General features: G+C 44.3%; 2 protein-coding genes across 16 annotated transcripts in view; one reads left to right on the forward strand and one right to left on the reverse strand.

Moving 5' to 3' along the window:
• The window catches only part of LOC120905099, a 35770-nt gene extending 21169 nt beyond the window's left edge, over nucleotides 1–14601 (forward strand). For 5 of the 10 annotated variants that reach the window (XM_040315806.1, XM_040315807.1, XM_040315808.1 and 2 more), the window contains exons 5-14: nucleotides 10–178; nucleotides 263–584; nucleotides 1070–1141; nucleotides 2614–2897; nucleotides 3067–3195; nucleotides 3539–3592; nucleotides 3665–3796; nucleotides 4855–9533; nucleotides 12171–12534; nucleotides 13224–14601. In XM_040315806.1, the coding sequence (XP_040171740.1) occupies nucleotides 10–178; nucleotides 263–584; nucleotides 1070–1141; nucleotides 2614–2897; nucleotides 3067–3195; nucleotides 3539–3592; nucleotides 3665–3796; nucleotides 4855–8726 (5034 nt within the window). In that variant the 3' untranslated portion in view covers nucleotides 8727–9533; nucleotides 12171–12534; nucleotides 13224–14601. Of the gene's footprint in view, nucleotides 1–9; nucleotides 179–262; nucleotides 585–1069; nucleotides 1142–2613; nucleotides 2898–3066; nucleotides 3196–3538; nucleotides 3593–3664; nucleotides 3797–4854; nucleotides 9534–12170; nucleotides 12547–13223 lie in introns of all 10 variants that reach the window. The other 5 variants (XM_040315802.1, XM_040315801.1, XM_040315803.1 and 2 more) reach the window with 5 other exon arrangements.
• Nucleotides 14602–15709: 1108 nt separating this feature from the next.
• LOC120900592 (vascular endothelial growth factor receptor 1) overlaps nucleotides 15710–16576 on the reverse strand; it is a 29220-nt gene continuing 28353 nt past the window's right edge. For all 6 annotated transcript variants that reach the window (XM_040307811.1, XM_040307813.1, XM_040307814.1 and 3 more), the window contains one exon: nucleotides 15710–16550. In XM_040307811.1, the coding sequence (XP_040163745.1) occupies nucleotides 16111–16550 (440 nt within the window). In that variant the 3' untranslated portion in view covers nucleotides 15710–16110. The remainder of the gene's footprint in view (nucleotides 16551–16576) is intronic.

The raw sequence follows: 16576 nt of genomic DNA on the forward strand, positions 1-16576 counted from the left end.
TCCCCGCAGGAACGTATCATACCGATACAGATCGAAAAGTCTCCGGTACAGGCGCCCGTCACTGCTCCGACGTTTGCACCGCCGCCCTACTACAGCCCCAGCGCTCAGTACGGTCCGGCCAGCGCGCAGAGCAGCATGCAGTCCCCGATCGCGGTCGGATTTGCGACCCCGCACAGTGGTAACGACAGTGACGATTGATTCGCCTTCTCGCTCTCCTACTCGTACGCTAACTCTGCCCCTTTTGATTCCGATTTTCACGCAGGATTCACAACACCAACCGCCATGTTTACCAATCCGAACCATTTCGTGAACCAAGGCTACAACAACATCAGCTACCCGCCGACGCCGACCGGGCAGCCCCATCCGCACTACCAGCACCACCAGCACTATGCGCCACCACAAACGCCACCGATGCATCATCCGATGCATCCGCAGGCCCAGCAGCAGCGCATGCAGCAGTCCACACCGACCCAGCAGGGCCAGCAGGTGACAAATGTGCGCATCGTACCGATCAAGGTGGAGAGCGGTAGCGACCACACCACTGTCCGCGGACCACTGTCCAATACGCCGGCCATCATTCAAAGGTAATTAGCCGGCACACTTCCTCCTAGTAGCGGTCGTGTTGCAGGGAACATACTGGCAAATTCTAAATAACCAACGGCAAGCGTGTTTTATGCAAATTGCGCTCTATCTCTCTCTTTCTCGCTCTCTTCTACTACTAAAATAAGTCTTTTGATTCCTCTTCTTTCTTGTCTTTCTTTTCCTTTTGTTTTTTTTCTACGGCGTGTGCAAATTTCTATTCCCCAAAATGTGAATATTTCTTGCGTGTGTATTTGCGTATGATTTTGTATCCTGCCGTATGCCGTACGCATAAACTTCTGCTCACTGCACCGGCAAATGCGCAACAACAACGGCCACAACAACCACCACCACCACCACCAAAAACCTCTCAATAAAACGACCCCTAATCCGAGTGCTGCCCTTCGTCTACCAAAAACCGCCCTCCGCTCCTCCCCTCCCCCCCTCCGCGTGCTGTTCGGGCGTGATGCTGCTCAATGGTGCGATGCAGTGGCGATCGTAGCTACGTCATTCACGATATCCCGCTAGAGGCTAAGCTTCGCTTTCTTAAAAATAGACTCAGGTACAGGAGCACGGCACGCACCAGCGTGATTCGAATGCATGGCAAAGAAGCGCGCCCGCCAATGTTGGCCGTCATAAAGCGTGTGTGTTTGCAATTTTCGCAATTTTACGTGACGGTGGCAGCGGCTGCGGCACCGGCTGCATACGCGGTGCAAACGTTTTGCAAAGCGCGTGTGAAACATCGTTACTTGTTTCTAAATCCGTTTTGCAGAAAAAAACACACCTTTTTCACAGTTCTGCAAAACTGTTTCCCCCTTCATCTTTGCTATGCTGGTTTGGTTTATTGTTTTCGTTTTAAACATTGTTCCATTTTTGTTTTCGCTCGATTGTGTTTCCTGTTGTGTGTTTTGTAATATTTCGGATTTACTTGTTGCATGCGCTAAGAAGCATGGCTCAAACAGTTCCAGTTGGCATGGAGGAATTGTTACATTGAATGTGTTACGTTTGGCCTTAGTCCTTGGGCTAATACAAAGTTTTTTACTGTTTATCACAAAACCAGAGCTCAAAAACGGTGTAATCACATTGAGTCTTTATTTATTTGACCAATTTCATTCGTCTGACCCTCATCGTAATAACATCTCACAGTCAATGTTGTCTCCCAGCTGCTCAAACATTATATAATTGGAGGCAGCGCTAAAACCACTGGGAAATACAGATGAAAAACGACGGAAAAACCCGCCAACCATATCAAATGACGGCACATGGTGGTCACTCAGAAAGGATGGGAAATAGACGCCATTAAACCTGTTACCTAACCTCTCACCCGTGGGGAAGTGTTTTATTTATATGCAAATGTGCATTGTGTGTTTTGTTTTTACTGTTTCGTCGGTTATTTAATGATTTTAATTTGACCAGACACTTCGTCTCCGTACTGAGCTGTTTACAATCGACGATTGTTTCGATGTAGATCTTTGTGATTATTTTGAGAAGATTCTTTATGTGTCATCGGAGAATCATTACAAATGATAAGTCCAATAATGCTCATTTTTCAGTTTTTTGAAATATTTGTGGTTCTTTGAACAGTTTTGAATCACAATAGATAAAATATTAAACAATGTTGAAGAGTCATGATCATCGTATTCTAGTATCAGAAGACTCATTGTAAGGATACGTTCCATAAGTGATACAACTAGGTCCATTAATTGTGACGTGATGTCTTAATTTGTAGATCATAAAGTTCAAGACAGAAAATTAAAATAGTATGTCAATCGTATCCATAGTCAAGGAGATAATCTCTGAAGGCTTTAAGAACACATTAAACGTCGTTAAACGTTCTTAATTGTTTGTTTCGCTCTCGTTTTTTCTAAATCAATGTTGAAAAGGTTTTCGTTAATTATATTTTTGTTTGTTGCGTTATACTATCGCTCGTTTGCGCCTGGATAATTACTTCAATTACGTTACTGATCGTTCATTTTACAAACTATTCTTAAATGTGTTCGTCTCTAACACCGTCACTCTTTGCTCTCCTTCCAGCGATCCTCGAAGCAGCAGCAACGCTCAGTCATGGAATGGCAACAATGCACCGAACCAGTCGCGTTCGTTCCGGGTGCTGCAGCAAATCACGGACACGCTGGACGAAGCCGAGGCCGAAAAGAATGCCAAGGAACAGTCTAATAATCAGAGCGATCAAGCCGACGGTGCCAAGCAGCAGTACAGTCGCTCGACCGCTCAACAGCAAGATGCAGCCGAAGGGCAGCTGCGTCGATTACAGCTTAGCAACGAAGATAAAGCGTTGATGAATAGAGTAAAAAATCAAGGTAAGTACAACTGCGGGAGCACACGCGTCCCGAGGTGCCGTCGATGCTAACCACCACGTTGTGGCGATGTTATAACATTTCGTGTACTTTCATTTATGATTTCGTCGTGTCGTGTATGGCTGTGTGTTGCACTTTCCTGTGTCTTGCTCGCTCTCCCTCTCTCCACCAGTCGACGGAGAGGTGTATCTCCATAACGAAGAAGATCCACGCTATCGCGGTGCCGCCATACCGTCCAAAGCGTTCAGGTATCTGCAGAACATGACCGACAGTGGTCAGGCTGCGAACCAAAGCAACAACGGTACGGATGAGACATGTCCTCCTTGTTTTTGTTTGTTTGTTTGTACATTGTAGTTTATTTGTTGCGCATTGGCGAATGTTTTGTTTAGCTTTTGTGCAAGTGCGCTTAAGTAGAGCTGGTTTATGTTGTTTGGTTTTCTGTGTTTCCTTTTTGTTTTGTTTACCGTTTATTGTAGGTTTATGTTTGTAGATATTTTATTGTTATTCCTTTTTATTTTGATTTTGTAAATATGTTTTTGGTTATTGGAGTTTTAAATTTAAATTATTCTGTTTTGTTTACTCTTATTTACTCATCTGCTCGTGTTATTTGGTATCAATGCTAATTGAAGTCCGTTTGTCTGCAGGCTCTGGAAATCGTGCGCAACAGATGTTCAACAAAGCAAACTACAACGATTCAGGTAAGATTACTTGAAACAACAGTATATGTGTCTCTCCTGTAACACTATCTCACTTGCAATGAATTGCTACAGATGGAGATACGCAACAATCGCAGCAGTACGTGCCGCCGAGCGAACAGAAGGTGGAGGAACCAAAGAAGTACACCGGCGGTTCCATCCCGAGCCGCTCGTTCAAGATGCTCCAGGCAATGACGGACGCACCAGGTAAGTGATACTAGTTCTTGCAATACATTTACTACTTTTTCATATACTGAGTAAAATATGAGGCTTTGGAACGCAAGTGTGTGTGTGTGTGTCCCTGCCAAACTCCAATATGGTCCAATCTCGTGCCCGGTTCCGGTCCACATCAAGGGATCACACGCGCACGACACACACTGCATAGCCATCTTCAATAGGAATAATCCCATCTCCACGGAACTTTAATCTGACATAACTGATTTTTTTTTCTTTAATTCAACTTCATTAACTTGGTGTGGCCTCTTTTTTTCTCTATAAACAAAACAAACACCTCCCAGACCCATCTTTCTATTCGGTGTTGTTTGATCATTAAATTGCAAAGAACCCCGCCATGCTCTTCTCAACCAATTCTCAAAACTTACACACAGTAACCAAGCGCACGTCCTTCCGGGAGTGTGCATTTTCGTTCTTCATCTTGCTCGTGGTTAGGTCTTGACTGAGACATTTCGGCATGTTGCAAGAGACGATTCCTTTGCCCCCTTTTTTTTCTTTATTTCGATCTCTGAACTTCCGTACCCAGCTCGATCCTCTTCCACCCTCCCCTGATCCACCCCATCGATGATGATTGATCAATTTAGCATTTAGGCTTGTGTTGAAACTAGTGACGATTGCGACTGTTGTTGTGCTTGGCGGCAGTCCCAGATGCCGAAGATCTCGAAATTTCCATTGGAGATCAACCGCATTTTGTATGATCTACTCAAAACTGTACCCATGAACGAGATCGTATGGGCTTGATGGAATGTCGAGTCTCCGCAGGCACCAACTAGTCGTCCTGCTCGGGGAAGTAGTCTGATGTGATGTGTTTGAATTTCTGAAGAAGAGATCTACAGTGAAGTTGTGTGTTGGGTCGTGATCACAGTGCAAGGTATAGACTATTCTATTCCTGGATTGGATTCAGACCGAAAAAAGTCCCGAAGCGCATTGCTCAATGCATTCACAATTCATTCATCATAATGTTCTGTCTCTCTTTCTCTCTCTCTTCTCTCTCTCTTTTCTTTCTTTCATTTTGCCAATTTTTCCAACAGCCGATCCAAATTCCTCCGACAGTGAGGGCTGCCCTAGTGTAAAGCTGCCGCACGGCAGTGGCACAGACATTCGATACTCTCCCTATCCCTATCCTCCGCAACCCTACTACTGCTGTCCTAATCCCAATTGGCATTACTACGATCCCACCACTAACCCCCAGTACTATCCCCCGCATCATCCACCACCACATCCACCCCCGCATGCCCCCGGGTACTACTACCCCCCTTTACCACCGCCCCCACCCGGTCATTACGATCGGGGCGGCGGCTTTTACGGTGGATACATGTCACCGCACCACTTTTACTACGCACCGGAGCCCTGCTCTCCGTGCACACCGCCCCCGTACTATCAGCTTGGCCAGCCGCAGACCGCGTACTGTGAGCCACTACCAAGCGAGGCGATCCACACGTACGTGATCACAACGCCACCGCCGCGTATCGTGGTCACGCCAACGCCGGACGACTCCTGTTCGGACAGCGAGCTCCAGGCGATCAAGGAGCAGCTGGGCGAGCTGCGCGATGTGCCGAGCGAGTTCGGCGGAGTCGAACCGGCCGATTACGGTGGCCCCATTCCGTTGGTGCGCTCGCAGTCCAGCCTGAAGCGGCTGTCGGAGCGGTTGAACAATTTTAACAACGGCGACGGCCAGGACGGTGGCTCCGCGAAGTCTTCTGTGCGCTGTTCGCCCTGTAGCCCGCTGAACGAGCGGTACCGTACGTACGAGGAGAGCACCTCCTCGGTGCCTTCGTCTCAGTCTGAGGCTTCAGACTCGGAGGACGAAGGTGCGCCGCGGTCGAAGACGATGGGCTCAAGGACGCCAGTGCACGGTAGTGGCCGTGTGAAGGACGGGAAGGAGTCAGTTCGCGGGGAGAAAACACCCGAAAAAAAGGGACAGGAAGAGAAGGAAGAAGAGGAAGAGGAGGATGATGAAGAAGAGGAAGATGATGAGGAGGATCAAGAAGAAAGTGAAGACGAAGAAACGGTTGGGTACGAGCGGCAGAACGGCGATCCACAACCGGTCGAGGAACACTTGCCACATCAGCTGAGCGTGATCTTCGAGGAGGAAAGTGTATACGGTCAGTCAACGGTAGCGAGCCGCCGAACGAGCGTTTGTAGCAACAGCTCCACACTCAGTGATTGTTCCTCCACACTGGCTAACGAGTTGGATGATGATAGGGACGAAAACGGACAGCCGAGTGGTAATCGTACGGACGACGATATTGATCGGCTCGACGATACGGACATGGTGGACAAGTCGCTAGTTTCAGTACGTCTACCGCTGAAGCTGTCATTTAGCAAGTCACCCAACAATGAGGATATTGCAACGCTAGTCGTTGGGGAAAGCGAAATTACCGACACGAAGGAGAAACTTGGCGGAAGTAAACGATCGGAACAAGCGCAGGAGGAAGATAGTGGCGAAGAGAGCGATACGGAGGAGGAGGAAGACTCCGAGGAAGAGAGTGAAGAAAGCTCGGAAGAAGAAACGGAAACGGATGGCGAAGAGAAGGCAAACGATGAGAAGAAGGAAATTCAGGTTAGTGCATCAACTGAGGAGCAGTCAAATGAAGCAGATACCGATGTGACCGTTACCATAACGATACCGTCACTTTCGAGCAAGGGGAAATTAAACGAGCGAGACAGCTCGAGTCGTCCAGATGCGGCAAAGGATCAGGTGCCCGTGAAAACGCCATTTAAAATTGATTATGAAGAAGATTCTGAGGTGTCAGTGTCAGTCTCGTTACCACTAAAACCTAAGGGTAGCTCATCGAGCGATATTGCGAAACAATCTGAACAGGAATCGTCAGTGAAAGAGGAGACGGAAACAGCTGACGCTGCTGAAGAAGAGGAAGAAGTAGACTTTTGGAGTCAGATTGGAGATGAAGATGACTATCAGCGACCGGTACGATCGTACTCGAGAGATATGTGGAGTAGTCGTGAGTTTAGTGTCGATCGACAGAGTGTCTGGAGCCAAGATGCAGAAGAGGACGGTGAAGGGGCAAGCACTGACTTCTGGAGTGCTGAGAACGGCCCGACTGAGGCATCGGATATGTGGAACTTTGGAAAACGTGAACTGTCACTGCCGTTAGCAGTGAAAGAGAGCAGCGGTGATGTTGGTAAGGTAGAGAAGGAGGAAGATAATAGTAAGGACTCGCTGGACTACTGGCAGAAGGAGAACGAACGACTGGTTAAAGATCTGTACAAACGTCGAGCGAGTGAGGTAGTGGTAGGTAGTGAACGAGGAGCTGCATCCAGCGGCGGTATTGCAAAGGATGAGAATAATAATAAGGCGTGCGTGGCACAACAGAACAACAAAACGGCGCAAAGCGATCGTAAGACTGAAGATCACAGTGCGGAAGAAGAGGACGGTTCCGATTCCGAGAGTGATAATGATAGTGAAGAGTACGAAACGTCCAACACATCGAAGGAAGACTCGGAAGCGGAGCAAGATGTTGGGGAAGCTGTGCCAAAACAGGGCGAAGCTACAAAGCAGCTCAAAGAGGAAGTGGCACAGGGCATGGGCGGTAGCACTGCTACCGTCAGCAATGATGCCACAAAGGATGATACGTCGGCAGGTATGATCGACAAGATGGAACGGGACAAGAAGCTGTCTGTGAAGGAGCGGATATCACTGTTCGAGACGCAGGCAGTGCCCTCGCTGGAGGTCGTAACGCCGAACGGGCGCGGTACAGCTAGCACCCCGACGATCGGTAACCGACTGCGGCCACTGTCCCGACAGCGGCAGTTCTGCGAAGAGTCCGAAGCGGAGGACGACTCCGGCGTAACGTCGGACATGAGCAAACACATCTCGGAGGTGGAGACAGACTCCGAGTGCTTCCCGGAGATGCGCAAGATGACACGGTATCAACGTGCGGCCACACATTCCAGGTTATTTAAGCTTTTGCAGGACGAAAGTAACAACGGTGATAGCGACGAAGAGGAGGAGGAGAAAGAGCAGGAGCAGGAGAAGGAAACTTGTAAAGATAAGGGCAATAAGCGGGAGCAGAAGCATGGCAAGCACGCAACGGACGTGGCGCCTATGCACGAACCCACCGGTCCTAAGCCGGTCCAATCCGTCACGAATGGTCGTAAGGCAGCGTCGGAAGAGAACGGCAGCATTCAGAACGGCATCGCAGTGGAAGGAAGGCGCGATCGTCTAACGCTCCCGATCAGCCACCAATCCTCGTCCGGCAACGATAGCCTGTCCTCGTCTACCTCGTCGGCGTCTCCTGTATCAGGAACGCTGCACAACGAAAAGCTTGCCGAAGAGCTAGTACAAAGTTTGCTGATGAAGAAGAAGGGACGCCTGTTCCGCAATCTGCCGCTGGAGAAGCTGCACGCCGCCGCCCTGAAGATACTGCAGGAGGATCTGGAATCGAACGGTACGATCAGCTCGACCGAGGACAACATGGTGACGGTCGACTCGACGCCCGCATTAACGCCGCAGGAGTTCAAGAGCGAGTACCCGACCTCGTACGCCGACTACTACGACACGTGGTGCAGTGATTCGATGCAGCCGAACGGGTGCCACTCGGACACTGGGTCCGACTGCGGGATGGTGAAGATGTTCCGCACCGTGCCGGAGCATCAGCTCGCACTTGGCAAGAAGGATTCGCGCATGGGCAGCAATGGGCATTGGTCGCCGCGTTGTCCACGGGTATTTAGCAACAAGAGCGTACCACGCCTGATGGGTGTGCGGGAGGGTGCGGAGCTGGTGGAACAGTCGCGCGGCTCTCGGCCACCGTCCCGCGCGTCCAGCAATCGCTCGCCGTTCACCGTAATGATGCCGGGCGCTGGCCAACCGTATGGAACCGCCAGTCCGATGGACGAGTGTCCTAGTCGAAGTGCTGCCAACAGACAGTTTAAACTGCAATAGTTATTGTAGAGTGTATTGTGGAGTCGCCGCTAACACTGCCAACTACTGACAATAATTGCCGCCCACTGCCCCACACAAACGGTGCCTACTGCGATCGAAACGATGGTGTGTGATGAGCGAAACGAAACGAAATGTGAACTGAATTGGAATCCGAGCTGAACCGGGCACTTAGTGTACTGTTTCGACGTCTAGTGTCTGCTGACGGACCGTACTGGAGGACGCATTTAGTAGCGGCCACGCACTTGGTGTACATATGTTTCTATGTGTATATATATAGGAGTACATCTATGAGATGAAATGCTACTCTCGCGCAGGGGTTGCCTCGTAGAAACAGGCACACAAAACACACGCACACACCACTCACCAGAATTAGGACGTGGTAGCTGACATTGGTCGCCTACTGCAGCTCTCACAGTCTCATATCCCGTCACTCTCCTGCCATCATAATTAGACGATCCCTCGAACCTTCCTTCCCTATTTAACGTCACTCTCCCAATCCAGGCATGTGTACCCTGTTGCTCTATGTTTGTGCTAGTAGGTCTCATGTTTGCCCCATTTCTGGACGCGTTCGCCACGACCATTGGCTTCATTGGCTACGACCGCGCGGAAGCAGAACGCCCATTTGAAAAGAAAAAAAACATACAAACCAATCTGTTGTTCATCCCGCTCAGTACCAAGTACCATCTGCTGCTCCACATCGCCCCAAAAAAAACAAGAAACGAAAAGCCCAAAAGCACTGCAAAATTGTTCGAAAATGCGAAAATCAAACACCCCAAAATCTATCCCATCAAGATTTGCGAGAAACAGGTATCTGAAATGTTTTGCAAAATCAAATTTTGTCATGCATCGCGACCGCATCCCTCATTTAACTCACCCTTTTTTCGTTTTGTTTTTGTTTGTCCTCTTCTTCTCTTGCTCCTCTTTTCTTTAGTTTTTTTTGCATTTTCAATAATTTGATTTGATTAATGTTTGTTTCCTTTCATTCCCTTCCGATTGCATTGCCTTTTCGATTGGTTGAATTGATTTGGTTTTCATCTGACCGAGCGAAATACGTTTTTTTCTTGTGTGTTTGCGTGTTGTCGTTATGTACCTGTACCGGATAGTTCTGTCCTCCCTCGCTGAAACTGTGCAGCATAGCTTCAGTGTACAATGGTTAGTATTTAATGTAATATTGCCAAGTATGTCGACCGATAAGGGTGTGCAATTTGACACATCGATTGTTTTTAGATGTTGTTGTTTTTCATGTTGATCTTGATTCTTCGTTCCCTTGTTTTGTTTCATCTTCATCTTCTTCTGGTTCGTCTTCTTATGTCTTTGTAGAAACTTATTGTCTATTTCATCTTCATTTTGCTCTATTGTTCTTTCATTCTTAATGGTCTGTTCTTTGCAGACAGTTTTCCTTTATACATTCCTTAAAAAAATTAGATCGGTTAAGAAGAGAATTTGTTGTATATCGGTCGTGCTGATAATTATTACATTAAATACTACTTCCTTTTGTCATTGTACAACGCTTCCGACGCACTTCGATATGATTTGCAAATTAAAAGCAAAAACATGTGCGACTTGTGAAAAGATAACTTTAGACCAAATCATTCCATCGACGAAACAATCGTCTAAAATTATCTTCTGTCAATGTAACGATCATAAGCTCATACGGGTATCGTTCATCTATGTATTTATGTATACATAGTTGTTTTATAGCTGTAGTTATGTTTATCTTCGTACTGTATTACAATTTACGCGTTAAGATCTTATTTATTATTCAGTTTTGAAAAACTGTTATATACTTAGAATAGTATAGTCAGTCTGTTATATTTCAATCTAAAAGTAAAATTAATCGATTGGAGTGCAGTGCCTATGCCTCTTTGTCTATTTATCGTTATCAATGACACTTTTGTATTACATTAGCAGTTGTATATTGTAAGTCCTTGCTGAAGTGTTATCGTGTCTAAATTAGTAATTAAAAATTAGTACCTTGTCACTGTTACTCCTTGTTCAATCCATTCTGTTTTGTGTTAGTACTGCAATAATTAGCATCTTTGGCACAATGCAATCCTTTAAATGATTGTTTCCATTCTGAGTACAAACATTACATCCCGCCAGCAAACGCTAGTGATGTGCACCCAAGAGCTTTGAGTATTGTGTCCCGTTTTGATTTTTGTTTATGTTTCTTTTTGTTTTGTTTTTGTTTGCAATTTTTGCCGTCCGCACAGTGAATGCCCCAAGCTCTATTCAGCTTACAAAAATACATAAATACAGTACAAAATCACCACAACAGAGGAAAAACAAAAAACAAAACGGCACAAAACGCTATCACTACACGCCATCGTGTCACGCGTTCTGGTGCGCGTCGTACACAGTCGCCCTGTTCTTCTAAAACACCTTACCTGTTTGGCTGCATCGAAAATAGAATTGAAAAAAAGAGGAGTGAGAAGAAGAAATGATGAAACATCAGAACGTAGAGCGTGGAGTGTGACCGTGAAAAACTGAGGCATTAGTTTCCACCACCGCACCGTTTAACAGAGACAACATTTTCTGCCGTGCAACGTACAGAGTGGTAAACGGGTTCTGAATGTATGTTTCGCATTGCATTAAAAAAGGGAAAGCAAGCGCTACTTTTCAACACAAGTATGGTACGAACCGTAAAAGCAGGATGTTAAATTGATTAAATCACATTTCCCCACCACCACCATCACCACCACCACTGCCCTGATCCGACAGTTTCGGCCTTTCTACGTCTCAATCTATTTGTTCCTATAACAGTTCGTTCCGACTTTGAATCTACGCTTATATATTTTAATTTAATTTACATTAAATAATATATATTTTACGGTCACTTAAAATGACTCACTGACCCATCCTCTCATTTACTGATCGGTTTGATAACGTTTTTTTACTTTACCTCTACTAAAGACTTGTTTTCTATTCAAAACTACATAAACTGTTATATTTTCAAAACTGTTATACTATAGTGTTGTTGATAGTTTAAACATGTTTAAAAAATAAGAAAAAAATCAATAACGCTTCAATTAAACACTGGAACAAACCCAATGCAGATCGGTTCAATTCTATTTTCCTTGTAGTCAAAACGATAAAGGTGAAGTGTTATACTCGCTCAGCCATGGCAGCCTTGCTGCTCATTCCAAAATCCACATTTTCAAATGCTAATTTGAAACTAACAGAAACATCTAATACAAACACGCTAACAGATAACATTGCTTTTGAAAAAATACAGTTCATCAAAGCAAAAGTTCACCCAAACAAGGAAAGCAATCCCACTTTTCAGCTTGAACACTTCCCTTCTCCAATGACAACTACGCCCTTACGGTTGTGCTCGTTTTAGTACTCTTTCGCTAGTGCAAAATTGTTGGCATTCTTTGACCTGTGTGTGTGTGTCTGTACGTTTTTTCTACTGGTTTTTCTTCTTCAATTTTCCACTTGCAGACCAGCGTAGCGACGCGAAGAGAAAACAATAATCAATCTGTGTGTGTTTGTGTGTATGTGTGTATATCTTTCGAAATTTACACAAAACTTCAGCAGCGCTAACGTTTCCTTTTGATCATCGAGGAAAAAGTCCTTTTGATCGGAGGCAAAGCGTTCTGTGCGTTGTACATACGGTGTCTTAGTGATGCTTGTTTGTTAATTTCATTTTCTTCGTCCTGTACAAAAATCCATCCCAAACAATTTCGCAATGTTTCTTTCCACAAACACACACGCGCACATAATCCCGAGCCAAGATCGTTTCGACACTGAATGTGTGTAGTAGCGACCAAATGTAAAGGCGAATCTGCGTGTCTGAAAAGTAATAGTGAGTAGTGAAGTAAGAATTACAAGATGTGTGAGCTTTGCAAACTTTGTATGCAGTTTTCGAAGCTTAAACAAAATAAATAGACAAAAAAACGCATTGGTAGCAACTTTTAGCAACTTTAAACGCTATTTAATCAAACAATTCGATGAGCAAAGTAAACTGTTAAAGCTAATGTGATTAACCGAACGTAATACAAATAATTCAATTATTGCAACCATATAATGCTTAGCCTAAAGAATCAAAAGAAAAAAATATTTTAGCACTCTAAATTAGTGTGATTTCACTGACAATGCCTAGTTTTGCAAAATAAATGCATACAAAAAAATTCAAAATGAATGCACTCGGTAACATCAACGTAATAGCTTAAGGTGTATAGATGCACCGATGGAGCAAGCGAGAAACAATTATAAACTCATCTACTGCTGTCTATTCACCTTGACACGTAGGAAACACTGCGAAAAAAGACGCATTATCTATTTCGTTGAACTTTTTATCCATTTCATTTCCATCTTTAATTGCATTTCTGTGTTGTTTCTGTTGTGAGATGTGTGTTTGTTTGATTGTTTTTTATCTACCATTGTGTGTTTGTACGTGTTTTGTTTTCAACCTTTTTTACGTGATAAATAACGTTACTTAAACATGTTTATAAACCGTTTATATTAATTCACTCTTTTTCACTCTCATTACAGGTCCCGGTGAAACTGATTTCTGATCCACCTTAACGCAACGCACAGGACAGCTTACAACAAAAGCAAAAGTGTTTAGAATGTTTTAGTTAGAATAGTATGATAGCCATTGTCTCTCCTTTTTAGTTGAGTGAGCTTTCGTTTTTAGTGTTTGTTTGTTTCGGCAATTGTAAAGCAATGATAATGGTTTTTTTTCTTCGTTTTGCATGCACTATTACAGTTTTCGTACATTCGTAGCCCTTTTTGCGCTGGTTTTGAGTTGCAATTATCCTAGAGAATGTGTGCTAGCTTCTCGCCTCATTCTATTCTCAGTTCTCGATGAAAAACTGTCAAAGTTTTTGATATCCTATATTACTGTTCTTTCTTTTTTTACCAAAAAAAAAAAAACGGCAGCAAAAGCTCGAATGTACTCATAGCATTTTCTTATTGTATGTCTTACCAACATGATGATATATACATGATGGTAGGCATACATGATGTAGTTAAACAAAATGAATGTTCGAAGTCAATGAAAGTTTATACAAGAATAGTAACAAAAGTATAAGGAAGGAAAATAAGGGAGAGCTTCCACACTTTTTAAATTTTTGTTTGCGCAACTTGAAGGCTACATTTAAAGCTTGTTTAGCTACATTAAAAAAGTTTTTCTTAAATAACATTTTACTGGTGCCAACCGTGCCAAGTTAGTGTAGGAGAAAGTACTAACAACGCAGCAGTGGAAGGTGAAGAATCATACTAATAATCCCGTTTTGTTGTGAATTAGTTTGTAACCGTAATCCTGTTTCTCGCGTTATCTTGAATTTTGATATGGTTTGTGATTGATCTTTTGTGGAGTGATTGAACTGCTCCTTCTGTGGAGCGACTGAGTCAGGCGTGTTGAGGTGTGCTTTTATATGTTTTCGTTTACTTGTGGTGCAGCTATGTAAGAAAGTGTTAATTGAAACAACAGTTGAAGCCATACGGAGTGTCTCTACAGGCTATCGAACAGACAGGATGTGACGAAGGTGAACGAGGATTGGTAGAGATCAAGCGTATAACACTTCCAAGCTCCAGAACTTCATCCGCCTTAAAATAGGCAATCAATGGGCACGAATGGGCAAACAGGATCGAACCACACAGCTTACTGTGCTAATTATTTTCAAAACGAATGAACAAAAAAAGAGAAAAAAGTAGCAGAGTATAAGAAATGAAATCAATAACGATATTTGTTGCATCGAGATATTAGCATCCGCTTGAAGAATGAGGAACTCTTAACGAGCTATGGTTTTGTTTCTTAACGCGTGCACACTATAAGTAAGATTGTATTGCCTATGATCTGTAAACAAGCACTTATAATATTGTTTTATTTTCGCTATTGAACAATAAAGAAGAAATATGTTGCGAACGATGTGTGTTTCATTCGGTGGGCTTTCAATTTATCCGAAAACGTGAGACTATTCATCGTAATTGAACAAATTCGATAGATTTTTTGACTATTATCAGATTGAAATACTTCGAACAATAAAAGCAAATCACAAAAGAAAAAAGTCAAGTCGGGTTTGAAACGATTTAGAACGTATAAGGCCCCAAATATACGACGCACGTATAACAACCCAACCATAGAAATTAAATATCATTCGAATGCGCTACCGCAGAAACGTGGAGATACTAATGCTGGATATCTTTGCGGAACTGTTATACGCGTTTGGACGCGTCCACGGAAACGCGCGTCGTGTATTTTTGGCCTAAGTGCCTCACCGGGTCGTCGGTGCGTATAATATCTGTAAATTGCTAAGTAAGTAATGGTCAGAAAATCGCGGTATACGATTTTGCTGAGTTTTCTCAATTTTCTACCTCGTTGAGGTATTATTGAGAGATATTGTTGGTTCTCTTTAAGGATAATAATTATTTTATGTGATTTTTAATATTTGACATTTTATATGAAATTGCATGCGGCGATGCGGTAAAATTACAGCGGCTCTCATTAATCCCATTAAATTCCATACCAAAGCGTGCGGCAAAATCGCATACGACGAGGTTCTGACCATTCCCTAAAGCGTTACTATACTCACCACTGTAATGCTTCCCAAGAACGGTCACCAAACGATGGTGAAAACTTGCGCCAAAATGTATGCAATTCTCTTGCAATCAGCGATGGTTAAATATTCCGTTCTCTTCGACGAACCATTTAGCATAGAAATAGGTCAAATGTTGTTGCGCTTAGCATTGTTGCTGACAAAATATATGGATTTGAGAGCTAGCGCATCTTTGCGCCGACCTAATAAAAATCTTTTTGATTTTTAGTACGCAACGTTTTCTATTTACCTTGGTCTTAGGTTATGATCTAAGGCCAGACTGATTCGGTGACTGATTGTCGACTGACCAAGGTAAATAGAAAATGTTTGCTGGACATAAATCGCGCAGAAACATTAGAACACTACCTTATGCAGAGTAAAAAAGCAATTCCCACCTTACCAATACATTCGTTACACTTTTTTTTGTTAAACGATGACTAAATACTTGGATGGGAGTTTTATTTTTCGGTAGCTTAACAGTAAATTACATTGGACGTGATTGAATTAACTGATTCGATGGCGTAACACTACACTTCTTTCGTCAACTATGTACACTTACCCTTTACTGACTTACTGACAATGTAGCGCACAGCGGTATAAAGTTTGTATAAAAATAAACACGCATCTTTTTTCATGTAAGCTATGCTCCTTTCTTTCGTATGAGGGTTGGAGTTTTCTGTTCATAGTCTAATTCCTTAAGTATTACGTTCTTCAACGGTAAAGTGTGGCCAGGTTTCACTGCCCGGAGAGCGCAAATCGAATGCAAGACCAAAAGTGGACCATCGCCGGGAAGGATGATTTGCCTTACAAAATGGCTAACCGTACTTGCAGTACTATCACTAACACCGCTTCTCATCCACCATACTGAGCGCTATGTAGCCCGGATTGCTGATCGCTTCCTGGCTCAGCTCGTCGTCACACAGCGGTGCTCGTCCAACACCGCCAACCTTACTTCCTTTCACGTTTATATACTCCGGCTCCGGGTTGTGCTTGCTTGTGCGTTCGCGCGGTTTAGGACTGACCGGTTCCGTTTCGGAATCGGAGTTAAACCCGTTCGCCGTGGACGATAACCGGTTCCCATCGAGCATGGGGATTTCCTCCGGCAGGCCCCGCTTCTTGTGCCGTTTGCTGCCGTTGGGCGGACTAGTGTCGAGATTGTTGCGTATCGTGGGCGAATGGCGATCGCTGTTGAACGAGGCAAAGTCAAAGTTGCTCTCCTCCGACTCGGACTTTGTGCGGGACATCTTCAGGTAGTCCTTGTCGTTACGAATCTCCGAAACTGAAGAGAGGCGCATATTAGTTATG

Source organism: Anopheles arabiensis, chromosome 3 (assembly GCF_016920715.1).
Source record: "Anopheles arabiensis isolate DONGOLA chromosome 3, AaraD3, whole genome shotgun sequence".
NCBI classification, from domain to species: Eukaryota; Metazoa; Arthropoda; class Insecta; order Diptera; family Culicidae; genus Anopheles; species Anopheles arabiensis.